The 14,187-nt window shown below is 45.6% G+C and overlaps 2 protein-coding genes across 4 annotated transcripts; one reads left to right on the forward strand and one right to left on the reverse strand.

Annotated features, from left to right (window-relative positions):
• The first annotated feature begins 554 nt into the window (after positions 1 to 554).
• LOC125513771 (putative metal-nicotianamine transporter YSL14) lies at positions 555 to 5,037 on the forward strand. Its single transcript, XM_048678955.2, has 6 exons — positions 555 to 1,060; positions 2,467 to 2,630; positions 2,721 to 2,818; positions 2,900 to 3,034; positions 3,282 to 3,471; positions 3,595 to 5,037. The coding sequence occupies exons 1-6, from the start codon at positions 616 to 618 to the stop codon at positions 4,696 to 4,698; spliced, it is 2,136 nt and encodes a 711-aa protein (XP_048534912.2). The 5' UTR covers positions 555 to 615; the 3' UTR covers positions 4,699 to 5,037.
• A 784-nt stretch (positions 5,038 to 5,821) lies between these two features.
• LOC125513772 (replication protein A 32 kDa subunit B) lies at positions 5,822 to 10,511 on the reverse strand. 3 transcript variants are annotated; one of them, XM_087528200.1, is made up of 11 exons: positions 10,211 to 10,492; positions 10,015 to 10,125; positions 8,495 to 8,551; positions 8,215 to 8,312; positions 8,082 to 8,123; positions 7,918 to 7,995; positions 6,904 to 6,982; positions 6,722 to 6,793; positions 6,557 to 6,642; positions 6,268 to 6,336; positions 5,822 to 6,191 (listed from the first exon to the last, which is right to left on the reverse strand). In XM_087528200.1, exons 1-11 carry the CDS (start codon positions 10,343 to 10,345, stop codon positions 6,107 to 6,109), a joined length of 912 nt encoding a protein of 303 aa, XP_087384326.1. In that variant the 5' UTR covers positions 10,346 to 10,492; the 3' UTR covers positions 5,822 to 6,106. The 3 variants fall into 3 exon arrangements, with proteins under 3 accessions (XP_087384326.1, XP_087384327.1, XP_048534913.2); XM_087528201.1 differs by lacking the exon at positions 6,557 to 6,642 and having other exon boundaries at positions 10,211 to 10,511; XM_048678956.2 differs by lacking the exon at positions 8,495 to 8,551 and having other exon boundaries at positions 10,211 to 10,481.
• Between the last annotated feature and the right edge of the window lie 3,676 nt (positions 10,512 to 14,187).

A 14,187-nucleotide genomic window follows, 5' to 3' on the forward strand; every position in this document is an offset into this window, starting at 1 on the left:
GTGAACGCGGCATAATGCCTAGTATATGCTGAGCTCATATCTCCACTAATAATCAACTAACTAATTAACGAGAGCTGGGATCAAGTACATCACAACATCACCAGCTAACATAAGAAACCGCAAATGTAATAGTACTAGATCGTTCCTCTACCTCTATGGATTAAGAGAGAGAGAGAGAGATTACAATCTGCTATTATATCGTTTGAATTGATTTGATTCGGGATGGCGTCGCTGTGGCAGGAGCACGCCATACCGTGGAAGGAACGAGTTCGATAAGAAACGGTGCGTGCGGTTCGGCCGGCCCATGCATCGTGGAGACGACAAATCAAATCAAATCAAATATACTACCCGGCCACCAGCAATCCTGCGCCGTCCGATCCCATCGCGACGGTCGCCAAGCGCCTCGGGGGACGCCACCCCCCACGGCACAGCACCCGCTGCCGCACGGGCCACACCCCCAATAAATATTGCCCGGCACAGCGCAGCGCAGACAGCTCACGCCTGACGCCGGGGCCGGGCCGTAGCCATCGCGCCCCCCCCCCCCCCCCCCCCCCCCCCACCACCACTCCAACGAAGCAAGCACCACCACGACCGCGAGTCCGAGCGGCCAAGCCAATGGCCACGCGCACCACCGCCCACGGCGCCACCGGGGACGACGAGGTGGCGGAGGCGGCGGGGACCGCGCTCCGCCACCGCCACGGCCACGCGGGCAAGGGCGCGGGGGAGGCCGCCAATGGCGGCGCCAGCCCCGAGGACGCCTCGGTGGAGCAGGTGTTCGCGGACAAGGCGGTGCCGTCGTGGAGGGAGCAGCTCACGGTCCGGGCCTTGGTCGTCAGCGCGCTGCTCGCCGTCATGTTCAGCGTCATCGTCATGAAGCTCAACCTCACCACGGGGATCATCCCCTCGCTCAACGTCTCCGCGGGGCTGCTCGGCTTCTTCTTCGTCCGCCTCTGGACCAACGCCTTCGAGCGGATGGGCCTCGTCGGCCACCCCTTCACCCGCCAGGAGAACACCGTCATCCAGACATGCGTCGTCTCCGCCTACGGCATCGCCTTCAGCGGTCGGTAACCTCCCCCAACCTTCCACTACGCTCGGTTACAGTTACAATTAGTACAATTGAAGCGTGCTACTAGGAACATTGGGTTTTGCGAATGTCAAGTTTCAGCGTCGGCTTTGCTTCAACGCCTCAATTTCGTGCTCTTACCTTCGTATGAAAAGTTTATCTGACATAAATTGACCAGTAGACGAATCCATTTCCTTCGTGCGTGTATGTCGATAGCTTTGGGATTCGTCGTAATCTGGGCTATGGGGGATAAGGAGGAGCACGATGCAGATCTGGGCTCAGGAGCTAGAGGTGGGCATAGCGTTTTTGCACTAGTGGGTTGGTGGCTTGGGGCATCAGGGAATCCGTTGTTTCTTTTGCCCCCAAAGGAAAAATACGAACCAGTCGCATTCAAATCCTCCAAAGTGGGTTTATGATGAGAGCAACGATAGGGAAAGCACAACACAAGAAACTTCTTGGATTCGGACTTGTGGTTTGATAGGTGTGTTAGGTGGACTGCAGTGTGCCTTTTGTTCTCCTAATCTTCCGAAATAGCTGTTGGAGACGACGGTCCTTGCGTGCACCTGACTGAATTGTGAAGTATCACGAAATTAGGGACCATTTTTGGTTGGTTCATTATAGGTGAATGAGTGAAGGAACTAGGTGCAATGGTCAACAACATCTTTTGAAGTTTTGGCGCTGGTGATAAGGATGGAGAGGCAAATTACAGCTAGTGTTGAGGACAAGCTGAAAATGGTGGAGCGTGCTTGCTTTGACTTCTCACCTTAAAATAGATAGATGCACGGCTCATTGTTTTCTAGTATTTATTTATCTATGATAGACATGACGCATGCATGTGAAGCATTGAGTCCACATGAACATAAACAACTAGTATGGTCTGTGGGTTTATTTTGGAACCATGTTACATGTACGTTCAAGCTTATATGGGAATACTTTCATGTGATAGTCACTGATGTCATACAGAGAGCGCCGCAACAGTGCACATACGTCGCTGATTTGAAAATTGACAGCAAATGTCCTTTGTTTATAAGTTGGTCTATGTGGAAATTCTTATCAGCAGCCTTACATTTTTTTTGCATATGTTCCTGTTTCTCTTGCAACTGCACCAGCAGGAATTTCCAGGATGGTGAGCAATGATTAACTGATTATCTATGTTTCGAATTGGTCATGGGATGATTCGCAAAAATATGTGATCATAGGATGAGGGCATCATTCGATGCATGAAATCAACTGCTTGATTAATTTCTGTACTTGTGGATAGCACACAGCACATAACCCTTTTTACCTTTGCTGATCGATCTGCCTGCCTTGTGAAACTGTACTCGCTAGTATGTCATTTTGCACGAACAAATAAATTTGGCTAATTGACATGTTGATATGCTTATTTGTTACGATTGGTTCAGGTGGGTTTGGCAGTTATCTATTCGGAATGAGTGACACAATAGCTAAGCAAGCAACGGAGGCTAATGATCCTTGGAACATCAAGGAACCTCACCTTGGATGGATGATAGGCTTTCTTTTCCTCGTCAGCTTTATTGGGATTTTTGCACTTGTGCCCATGAGAAAAGTAAGACCTTCAACATGTTTCTCCCTTTGTTCTTACTAAATAACTGTATACAAGCAAACTTTGTTCTCATCAGCTGAGTTGCGCTTCCAGATCATGATTGTCGACTACAAGTTGACCTATCCAAGTGGCACAGCAACTGCTTATCTCATCAATGGTTTTCACACACCTGAGGGCGCCAAGCTTGCAAAGTATGTTGATACAGTTCTGTTCTCTACTGCTTATACAAGTGCCAAAAAACTTTGCTGACAGCAGTGACCATCTTATTTCAGGAAGCAAGTGAAGATACTGGGCAGGTACTTTATGGTGAGCTTTTTCTGGGGCTTTTTCCAATGGTTCTTCAGTGGTGGCGATGACTGCGGTTTCAAGAACTTCCCAACATTAGGCCTTGAAGCTTACAAGAATAGGTCAGTAATGGCATTATCTTGGTTCTGCTGACAGCATTGATTATGATTTGTCCAATATCTGGGAACAACTTAACTAATATATCTACAGAAACGTCTATATCTTGCTACACTATGTTTTTCTTCTATATCATGGTGGAAATTATTTATGCTTATGTACCTGCTGCAAGATAATGTCTAGTGTCTGAACATTTGCTTACCGTAGTTCCAAGGCAGTCTCCTATACTGAACCTAACTTATTGTCTTCCAGGTTTTACTTTGATTTCTCTCCTACATATATTGGGGTTGGCATGATCTGCCCACACATCGTGAATGTGTCTGTTATGCTAGGAGGTATCATCTCGTGGGGTATAATGTGGCCCCTCATTGGCAAGAAAAAGGGGAGTTGGTACCCTGCTTCTCTCCCAGAATCTAGTCTTCATGGGCTGCAGGCTTACAGGGTAAGCACTCTGATCTTGCCACTGTCTTCAGTTTTGTCTAAGCTAAAATCCAGCAATGTTGTCTGAAAAAACCAACAGTTTTGCGACCAAGATTTTTGATTGCTGGTTGCTTTACCATTACAGGTCTTTATATCCATTGCTTTGATTCTTGGGGATGGATTGTATAACTTTGTCAAGGTGCTTATCCGCACAATTGCTGGCTTCATATCAATGGTTCATAAAAATTCAAAAGCCATGCTTCCTGTTTCAGACAATGGCAGCCCCACCGCTGAAGCTATGTCCTTTGATGATGAGCGTCGCACTGAACTATTCCTGAAAGATCAAATCCCCATGGCAGTTGCATATGGAGGCTATGCCGTAGTTGCTTCTATATCTATCGGCACTCTTCCTCAGATCTTCCCGCAGCTCAAGTGGTACTACATTTTAGTTGCCTATGTGGTAGCACCTGTGCTGGCCTTCTGCAATGCCTACGGAAGTGGGCTCACTGATTGGTCCCTTGCCTCCACCTATGGCAAGCTTGCTATCTTCGTCTTCGGTGCATGGGCTGGCCTTGCCAATGGCGGTGTGCTTGTAGGACTTGCCGCGTGTGGTGTGATGATGAGCATCGTGTCAACTGCCTCTGACCTGATGCAAGACTTCAAGACTGGTTACTTGACTTTGGCGTCACCAAAGTCCATGTTTATCAGCCAGGTGATAGGCACATCAATGGGCTGTGTCATTTCGCCCTGTGTCTTCTGGCTGTTCTACAAGGCCTTCAGCGACATCGGCATAAGCGGCAGCGAATACCCAGCGCCTTATGCCATTGTGTACCGAAACATGGCGATATTGGGTGTGGATGGCTTCAACACGCTTCCGGAGAACTGCCTGACTCTCTGCTACATCTTCTTTGCTGCAGCTATTGTCATCAACCTGATAAGAGACTTGACACCGCACAAGTTTTCGAGGTTCATCCCGCTCCCTATGGCAATGGCCATACCTTTCTACATAGGATCATACTTTGCGATCGACATGTTCCTGGGCAGCTTCATACTCTTTGTTTGGGAGAAGATGAACAAGGCAAAAGCAGATGCCTACGGACCTGCTGTCGCTTCAGGGCTGATTTGCGGGGATGGGATCTGGACCCTGCCTCAGTCCATTCTTGCCCTTGCCAAGGTGAATCCTCCCATTTGCATGAAGTTCTTGACAAGAGGAGACAACGTCAAAGTGGACAAATTCCTTGGTGGCTAGTCATGGTCAGTCCTGGTCTTCTACGGAGGACAAGGGACAACGGCAAGCCACGGCCACGCATCAGCATCAGCATGTAATTACAGCCACTTCCCAGGCCACTTGTTTTGTAGAAAAGCCAGAACTTGGGTCCATGCAAGGGAGAATTATCCCTACGAATCAAATTTCTGAAACGGTTGTAGCTGTTCCTTCACAATGTAAAAAAGGAAGAGGAAAAACTTTAGAGGCAGAACGACATAGTATTAGGTCTAGCAGCATTTCACATTTTGTCTGTCTTGTGTAACTGTGGCGGCTGTGAGTTGTGACATGTTCCTCCGTAACATTGTTCGATCTGGATCGTAAGAGCATCTCCAACAGATATGAAAACTGCGGCCTTGCCCACGGTTTAGTGCATTTTTACCCAAAACACCAGCTCCAGCCCTATGATCCCCAAATTTTAGCTCCAATGCTGCATATTTCGAACTCTTTTCACTCCGCCGGCCACCATGAACCCCGCCGCTCTATCATGCGGGTGCTAGCGCTATCTTCTTTGTTTTTGTCAACTGAAGTCGTGCGTTGGAACTGCACTTATTAGTTCGTCGTGCGTAGAACTGCACTCATTATTTCACGTGAGCATCAAACCATCCATACACACACAAGCTTCTATACCATATAAATCCCACTTGTCTACCAACATAAATATATTACCTCATCCCTCAGTGACCAGCTGCCCCCTGACCCCGTCGAGCTCGCAAAATAGCCGCCATGTCCCGTCGACGCCGGCCGGACCATCACACCCTTCGGTGCTGTTCGCCACGGCCACCCGTCCCCACCGAGCTCGCAACACGGCCACCCATACCTCGCCATCCCTAAGCTCCTGCCACTATCACTGAACTTGCCCGCCACCGTCCCCGCCAAGCTCCTTAGATCAGCTTCCCAGCCTCCCCCAGTCGTATTTTGGCAGCAGTTTTACATCATCTGCTACAGCAAAAATAATCTGGTGCCAAAAACCTTCTCTCCTTTTTGATATTGCATTCTTTTGAGGTGCACCGAGCATTTGGAATCAGATGCATGATATGCATTTTTAGGGCAAACATTAACTGAATCCAGAAACAATATGCAGGGCAGAGTGCATACACCAAGGTCATAACCACAAACAAGTCGAAACTAATTGCAGGTCACACAGGCATGGATGTTCTGGAGGTACTGCAGTAGCAAACACAAAGCACCTAGAGATCTAACCTACTCATATCCATTACACATAAGGCGCAAGTACTTAGATATGCAACTTAACCTAGCCGTTAAGTTGCTCTCCTTGCGACTGTCTAGAGGACCAGCAAGCCACTCTGCAAAAACAACTCTTGCAAGAGTGCTTATATTATTTCGATAGCTCCAGGGGAGCCTAACGCTTGCATGCGTGGACATAGCCATATCAACCATTCAGTGTAGACTTGTAATGGTTGTCATCGATAGTTGGATAGAGGTTGCCAAGATCAATAAGATGTGCAACAGTCGACCTGTGAAAAAAATCAGGATTATTAGAAAGTCAAATGTACAGTATTTCAGAGGGGCCGGGGTAAAGGGTGATGATACCTGGCAACTGCATCTGATATGTTAAGACGGCTTGCAACCTGTGCGATACTAACTCCATGGTCCAGGTTTCTGCAGGAACACGATGCAGTCAGTGTTCTCCACTCTATAAATGAGAGAATACCTAACAATATTGAGGCATATATACAGCAGAAAAGCTTATATATTTCCCATCAGCATGACCATGGAGGCCTGGAAGGGGAGGGCCGGAGGGGACACAGGTGGTACAAATTATATGGAAAGGAACACACAAGCGCTAACATAACATGACACTGCAGCACAGTTAACTTACACAAGCACTGGGTCATGAAAAACATTCATGACCATATCAGTTAACTCTTGCCCACCAGCATTCCCAGATGCAGATAGTGTTGGGGCCTGAGTAAGGAGGAGAAAAAAATGTTCGACAGCAATTCAGTGGATTCTAGTAAAATGATGATATACTTCCTCAAATTACCTGATTATTAGGGGGTGGAGCTTGGTTCCATGTTGATGCATTAGCAGTTACTTGGGGCTGCGTCGCAGATTTCTACCAACAATAAGAGATCCAAAGAAATGAAAGCATCTTCAGAAATCATAGATACTGTTAGTTTGTACAAAATAAAATCCTACTAGAAAGAAAGGCTTGGATGACAGTACCTTAGCCTTGGCAAGATCCAAATGCACATAAATGCAGTACAGAAAGTGATGTGTTATATCATTGTAGTTGGTTACAAGCCTGACAAAGAATTCATATAAAGTAGTATTAAAATGTAGCTGAACAATGTCAAATGGGTATAGAAAATATTCTCATAGGTTAGACAACATTCCACCACAGAAAATCTTAACTGCTTTTACATGCATCATACAGCAAAACACTTTCAGTCTTATATATCAACGCATTTGGATGAGAAACAGTCGACACTAAAACAATATTAACAGCACCATATCAGTATGTTGGTCAGAACTCAGAAGTACGGTAATCACATACGTGTGCATGTGTACTACAACATTTAGATATTTATGATTCGTAACAGAGGGACTGTTGTCCCTAACACCAGCCATTTAAATTGTTCTACTACTTCTGCGCATGGAAAAGCTGCACAAATACAAATCACCTTTATAGTGACATGATTCAATAGAGAGCAAATCTTTATACAGCAAACTTCACTAAAATACTAAGGCTCAGTTTGCAGCAGCTGAACTGCGCAACACTGAACTTCATACAGTTTGGCCATTTGTAAGGTGACCCGTAAAATATCATTTATAAGCTGATCAAATTGCACATCGTGAGACCTAGAGTCGCACAGAACTTCTTGTGGAACTTCATGTGTAGAAGTGTGCAACTGGCATTGCATACTTCTAAAATGTGTCCATTGGATAAAGGATTAAGGGTTGTGGTTGCGACTTAGAAATATGAGTTTCTCAATCGACTTAGCAATACGAGTTTCTCAGTCAACTTAGAAAGAAACATTCACTATTTAATAATCTGCAGTGGGAAAATGTATCCATAAAGGCAGGAAAAGGGTGGTTACCCAACAATAAAAGAGGCAAAAACTGTTGGACAAACAACATTTTTATAATTCATCACAATGCCAAGCACAGCCTAACTAACGAAATAAATTATTGAAAGCTCACATTCTAATATCATACAAGGAGGATCAGAGTGCTCACCGCACGGAATAAGCAACAATGTGACGCTTCCCTTGAAAGGCTTTCAGTCCACCATTGACAATAACATAGTCACCATCCCTTGTAAACAAAAGAAGACGAAGATGTAAAGTTTATTGCATGGGAAACCAATTTCCCATCATATGACAATTAGTTTTAGTCCTTACTTGACTAAACCCATTTCTGTATTGTCCGATGTCTCATTTGCCCTGGAAAAATAAAATAAGGGACAGCGTATATAGGTGACACTCCAAAATTTGGTCGACTGTAGACAAACCAAATCAATACATAACATCTCACCAGCGATTCACTTCTATCCTGCCTGTACCATCATCAAGAATGAATCGTACATCTGTGATCCGCTCTGCCTTATTCATCATGCGTCCTACAAGCCTAACCTGCAATCCAGGGCAATAAAACAATTAGATAAACAGCGAGCTGATCTCTGTCGATCTCGATAGGAAGCAAAGTGTTCAAAGAAAAACCATTTCAAAACCACACTACACAGACAGCCAAAGGTCAGTTGCCATTGAGCCCTCTAAACTGCGTCCATTTCACAAAACCACAAGGTTCGGAATACCTTCACGTCAGTACATGACTGCACAATCCTTGCACTTGCACTGCAGCCAGCCCCAACCTGATTAAATGGCTGAATCAGGAGTGTTTTACTAGCAATTTGGGACATGTGTATGGTTAACCGGGATGCCTCAGTGGCTCACTAGCCATGTGTATGCTTAGGAAGTACTCCCTCCGTTTACTATTATAAGATGTTCTAACTTTTTTTCTAAATTAGATGTACTCCCTCTGTTTTTATTTAGTCCGCATATTAGCTTTGGTCAAAGTCAAGCTTTGCAAACTTTGACAAAGTTTATAAACAAAAATATTAACATATACAATAACAAATCAATACAATTAGATTCGTTATTGAATGTACTTTCACATCATATAGATTTGTTATGGTAAATCTTCATATATTTTTCTATAAACTTGGTCAAACTTTACAAAGTTTGACTTCAGTCAAACCTAATATGCAGAGTAAATAAAAACGGAGGGAGTATGTAGACACGGTTTAGGCCTCCTTTGGTTTAGAGGAATTTCATAGGAATTCTAGAGGATAGGATTCTTATAGGATTTTTTCCTTTAGAGCCCTTTGGTTCATAGGAATGGATTCCTATTCCTACATAGGATTGGTTCCTATCCTCCACATTTCATAGGAAAATAAAAAAGAGCCTAGACTCAATGGAAAAATTCCTTTGGTGTCAACCAAATGACATCTTGTTTCCTATTCCTACTCATAGGATTTGAGATACATGTCATCTCATTTCCTACAAGATTCCTATTCCTATGATAATCCTATCCTATGAACCAAAAGAGGCCTTAGTGTGTTTGTTCACTCATTACATTGAGTATGTAGTCCATCTTGAAATACCGAAAACATATTATAATAGTGAACAGAGGGAGTATATGTGACAAGTGGAAGGGAGGCCGCAAGAGCCTCCGGCATCCCTTCCATCAAACGGACATCAACTCATGACTCTGGGAACGCTGGTAGCAAGCAGTCCCATTGGTGTAGGCCATTTAGGCCCCCAGTACAGATGGTGGGTGTGGTTAGGAGAGGAACAGAAATTACAGAACTTCAGCAAATGCAATATGGACGCTAACCAAGGTACTGTTTCTTTCCCTATTGCATAGTTGAACCAATACACCTGGCCAGTGTTATATGTTCAAATTTCAAATCCGCTTGGCTAAATAAAATTACGAGAGGAGATTCGTTTCCTCTTATATATATAGTACTCCCTACGAGTACAAATATGGATCGGAGGGAGTAATGATAATTTAAGAACGGACATGTTTCAGTCCGGAGGAAGGTTCTTTTTTTCCCAGGAAGATGTTGGTCCGACTATAATCCGCTCTGCCAACTACAATGTGAAACCATTCACAGTAAGCATACAAAACAAGTCGAATCAGTGCTCAAACAAAAGAAACGATTGTTTTCCCCAAAAAGGAGAATCGATTATTTACAATGTCATTAAGCACCGGGTGAAGAGGTGTTCAAAAAAAAATACTAAAAAGCACCCGGCTAAGAGGCAGGATTCGTACCGTGGACACCTCGGTGCCATTGACAACGAAACTGGACTTGTCGTCGTTGGTCTGGGACGCGTCCATAATCTGCTTGACGGTGAGCGGGAGCAGCGTCTGCGCGCCGCGAGTCTGGGCGGGAGGGAAGGGCGTCATCAGATTTGGGGGCCGGAAACAAAACAAGGGGAGATTGGGCGGGGGTACTAGGAAGACGTACCTTGGTGATGCCGCCGCCGCTGCCCTCCGGGGTGTTGGTGGTCTGCGAGGGCATGAACCCGCCGCCGCTGAAGAGGCTGTTGGCGTTGGCGGCGCCGCCGCCGTTCCCGTCGTAGTGGTCGCCCCCGTTATACATGGTGAGGGCGGACCGGTGGCTGAAAACCCTAGTCTTGCCGGGGAAGGAGGGGAGGGGAGAGGGAGAGGGGCGAGGGCGGGAGAAGGGGGTAGGGGCGGTCGTTTTGTTTTGTGGGGAGGGGAAGGAGGGGGTCTTCTCCGGTACGAAACCTTGGGTCTCCGGTATGGGTATGGCAGTGCGGCGCGCGGCCCAATGGGTCGGCAGGCGCAGGTCGCCGGGTGGCGGTGCGGCGCAGCGTCGGGTCAAGTCACGGGTAAAAAATTTGCAGCCGGGCCCCGCGCCGCGCGTCTGATTGGTTTGGATGCGTGCGCGGGAGCGGTGCGGCTCGAGGGTTATCGTGACTCGTGCGCTCACGGACGGTGCGCGGCGCAGCAGGAAAGCTCTCAGACGACGCGTGGCCTATTTGCGCAGGGTCAGGCGAGCCCAGGGCATGGGCATCTCCCACGCGGATTAGACATCATCGATCTGTGGCATCTTTGGTCTGATCTTTTTTTTATTATCTAAATTAATACTCTCTCCATTTCACAATATAGTGTTTCCTCTATCTATTTGCTTCAACTTTGACGTAAATTTAACTATCAAGACCGATTGTGGCAGGAGCAAAAATTATATCAGTGAATTCGTATTCGAAAGAAGTTTTCAATTATATAATTTTTTCTTCCGCCGCAGTTGGTCTCATTGGTTAAATTTACGGTCAAAGCTTGACCTCGGGAAGCGCGAGCGCGTTATATTTTGAAATAGAAAGAGTAGCAATTTGATCATGTATTTGAAGGAAACATTACCGTTCAGACGGCTGATGCATGCGCTTCAGCCGTCGTTTGCGTAGCTATCGCATCAATCCTGATCGAGCGCTCATGCTGGTCATAAGTCCCGCATAACCTTTTTTTTTTCTTTTGCAACATGGGTCTTGTTTCATAAGGTTTCTATGACAAGATTTTCTTTTTTCCGAAATAAAAAATGGTTTATCGTGAAGTTTTTCTCCACAACATGTGCCTTGTTTTGAAAACGTAGCCCTGACCACGCGTTGCAACATGAGACATTTTAGAAACATAGCCCATGTTGCAGAAAACATCAAAGGAGCGCCCGATGTGACAAGTCGTCGTCGTCGTGCGAGACCAACGACGATCGGCGGCGCTCCATGTCCGCTCGGGCCATGGTGTAGTGGCGGCGCAACAACTATGATCTAGCCGGCATGTCTCGGCTAGCTAGATGTTGTAATGGTGGACCTTCGTAACAAGGTCATTTTTGCAAAACCTCTTAACGCAACAAGGTAGTTGTTGCAAAGGTCCGCTGGTGAGACAGATTAGACCTCTATTTCGGACGGCATGCAATGGTTGTCAAGACGTCCGATCGAATCAATTTATAAAGTGTAGCGCTGCTCATATTTAAATAGTTGTAAATAAATGCAATAGTACCGAAAGCACCAATATGTTTTGTGAGTTTATACATCCAACAATACCGAAAGCCCCCTAGTCCGAATTGTGCATGCCTAATTCTCAAATTTAGGCCTCCTTTTCACCATCCTTTTGCGCAAAGGGTTTGTACATGCTAGCACGAAAGTCTTGAACAAATTTTGTTATGTCGGACCCAAGTTTGTCGCATTCATGAACAACAGTTTTTACTCATGCCTTGATAACTACGTTCATCTCCTCAAGCTTAATCTTCTTGTGTTTGCATCTCCATAGAAATGTCAAACATCTTCGACCACTTTTCGTCCCTCGCCTCATTGCGTTTGGCACATGGTCTTTCTTCTTCGTCGCGATGTCCTCGAACTTCTTTGACACCTTGGTCGTCGCCCCTTCTCGCTTCTCCTTCTTCGTGTCTCATTTCCTCCTCTCGAATGGTTGGATCAACATCACATCTTTGGGGGTGGAGGCGTAGGTGGAATGAGCAATGCTTGCCACTTGCTTTGTTCAACTTGTATAAATAGTACATCTACATGAATGACCTTTTCTTGGTCTTGCAGCACAAGGTGCAAGCTCGGTTCGAGTAAGACAATGGCACGATCAACAAGTTGCAACATAGAGCAAACCAATCCAATAATAAACATATTGGGCTATAAGAAGCAAAACTTACTATTTCGAGGGTTTTGTGTTTGTTTATACATGTCACAATGCTTATTGACTTCATGTTGAATGATGTGTCATCGATGGCCTAGCGACTTCGCACTGGGGTCATGTATCACTTCTTTGTTGTGTGTGTGGGGGGGGGGAGGGCGGGGGGGGGGGGGTGTCTTTTGGTTTTGCTCAAAAAATAACAAGCCCTTCTGCTCCGTGCCATGTGTCTGGTTCAGTACTCGTGCCCAACCACGCGTCGCACAAAAGTTCATCATCTCTCATTGAGTATGATGAACTGCTCGTCTTTCTTTTCTAGCTGAACTGGGCACATTCGGCTCCGACTGATGGGTGTCCGAATCGGGCACCTATTGCTCCTGCCGCAATGAGTAGTCGTCCTCACGGCCACCGTCGTAGTGGATCATGTTCATAATCGCCACGTCGATGGCCGCCATCAAACTTGCAGAAGACATTCCGCCGAACAGTGGCTGGGCATTGCTGAATGAGGGCTCCTTGGACGAAAACCGCCATCGGACGAGTTTGCGGTGAATGTGTCTCCATGAACGTGTAGTATGTGTTGATGTCAATTGTGTATGGTAGAAGTCGTTCGAAGGCGGAGGTCAAGGAGACAACAGAGTGTTGCGACGACTGCGTCTCAGGCTGTCCATTTGGATGGCCGGCTAGTAGTACGACGGCTTGAGGGGGGAGGGATGTTGTTGCTTGGGCGTCACCGACACAGTGGTCCATCGTGGAGGAGGAGAAGTGGCTCGAGTGGCCGCGACCTTCTTGATGGCCCTCTCACTCACACACCACTCTTGCTGATCGCTGACCGGGCCACGTGGGAAAGCTTGTTCGGGTCCAACAGGATGTCGAACATGGTGAAGGGATTTGGAGGATCCATCATGATGTTGACGGGTGCGGGGGAGGGGGAGGTGGGCTTTTGCATGAAAAGAAGGGTGGGATTATGAAAGTGCACGTGCCCTCGATGAGGTTTTGTGTGGGATGTTAATATCAGAGCTCTAATTTCTCCCAGTGCTCCTTTTGCCCAATTTAGTAACCCGCATTGGATGCTTAGAAGGGAAAAGTCCAAAATAAACCTTGAATTCGTAGACGAAAACCAAATCGAACAATGAACTTCCAATCCCTGAAATCAACGCACTAAATTCTTCGATCCCCGTCTATTTCAAATTTTGAGAGTGTTTCGCTGGTATTCGCTGATGTGGCAATCAAATTGGGTCCGCCCATTAGAGCAGTCGCTCGCGTGCCCGCTCTGCTATGGTTTTCATTTTTTCCATTTTATTTTCCTTTTTTTCTTTGGGTTTTCTTTATTTTCATCCTTTTCTTCCTTCGTTATAATTTGTTTTTCACTAGTTTTCTTTGGTTTTTCTTTCTTCGTTATACTTTTGATTTTCTTTTGTTTCTTTCTCATTTTTTCGTATTATTTGTTTTCTCTAATTTTATTTACAATTTTGAATTTTTTTCAAATACATTATGTACGTTAACACACACATGAAACATTTTTTGATACTCTTTTGATATTTTCTAAATACATTATGTACATTAACACACACATGAAACATTTTCTGATACACTTTCAACATTTTTCAAATAAGTTATGTACATTTTAAAATGCATGTTTTCAACCTTTTTTGAATATACAGTAACATTTTGCCAAATACATGTTTAACGTTTTCTTAGAGCAACTATAGCAGTCTCCGCATCCCGCCGGCTCGCAAAACGTGTTTGCAATTCGCGGAAAAATGAGCATCCATCTTCACACACACATGA

Source organism: Triticum urartu, chromosome 6A (assembly GCF_056163025.1).
Source record: "Triticum urartu cultivar PI428250 chromosome 6A, HENAU_Tu73, whole genome shotgun sequence".
NCBI classification, from domain to species: Eukaryota; Viridiplantae; Streptophyta; class Magnoliopsida; order Poales; family Poaceae; genus Triticum; species Triticum urartu.

Excerpts from the sequence above, each read along its gene's own strand:
- LOC125513771 (XM_048678955.2), top strand. The coding sequence starts at position 616 with ATGGCCACGCGCACCACCGCCCACGGCGCCACCGGGGACGACGAGGTG. Across the intron at positions 2,631-2,720 it reads CACTTGTGCCCATGAGAAAA|ATCATGATTGTCGACTACAA; the intron begins GTAAGACCTTCA and ends TTGCGCTTCCAG. Across the intron at positions 2,819-2,899 it reads GAGGGCGCCAAGCTTGCAAA|GAAGCAAGTGAAGATACTGG; the intron begins GTATGTTGATAC and ends ATCTTATTTCAG.
- LOC125513772 (XM_087528200.1), bottom strand. The coding sequence starts at position 10,345 with ATGTATAACGGGGGCGACCACTACGACGGGAACGGCGGCGGCGCCGCC. Across the intron at positions 8,313-8,494 it reads AGTCATGTACTGACGTGAAG|GTTAGGCTTGTAGGACGCAT; the intron begins GTATTCCGAACC and ends CCTGGATTGCAG. Across the intron at positions 6,337-6,556 it reads TTTCATGACCCAGTGCTTGT|AAACCTGGACCATGGAGTTA; the intron begins GTAAGTTAACTG and ends GTGTTCCTGCAG.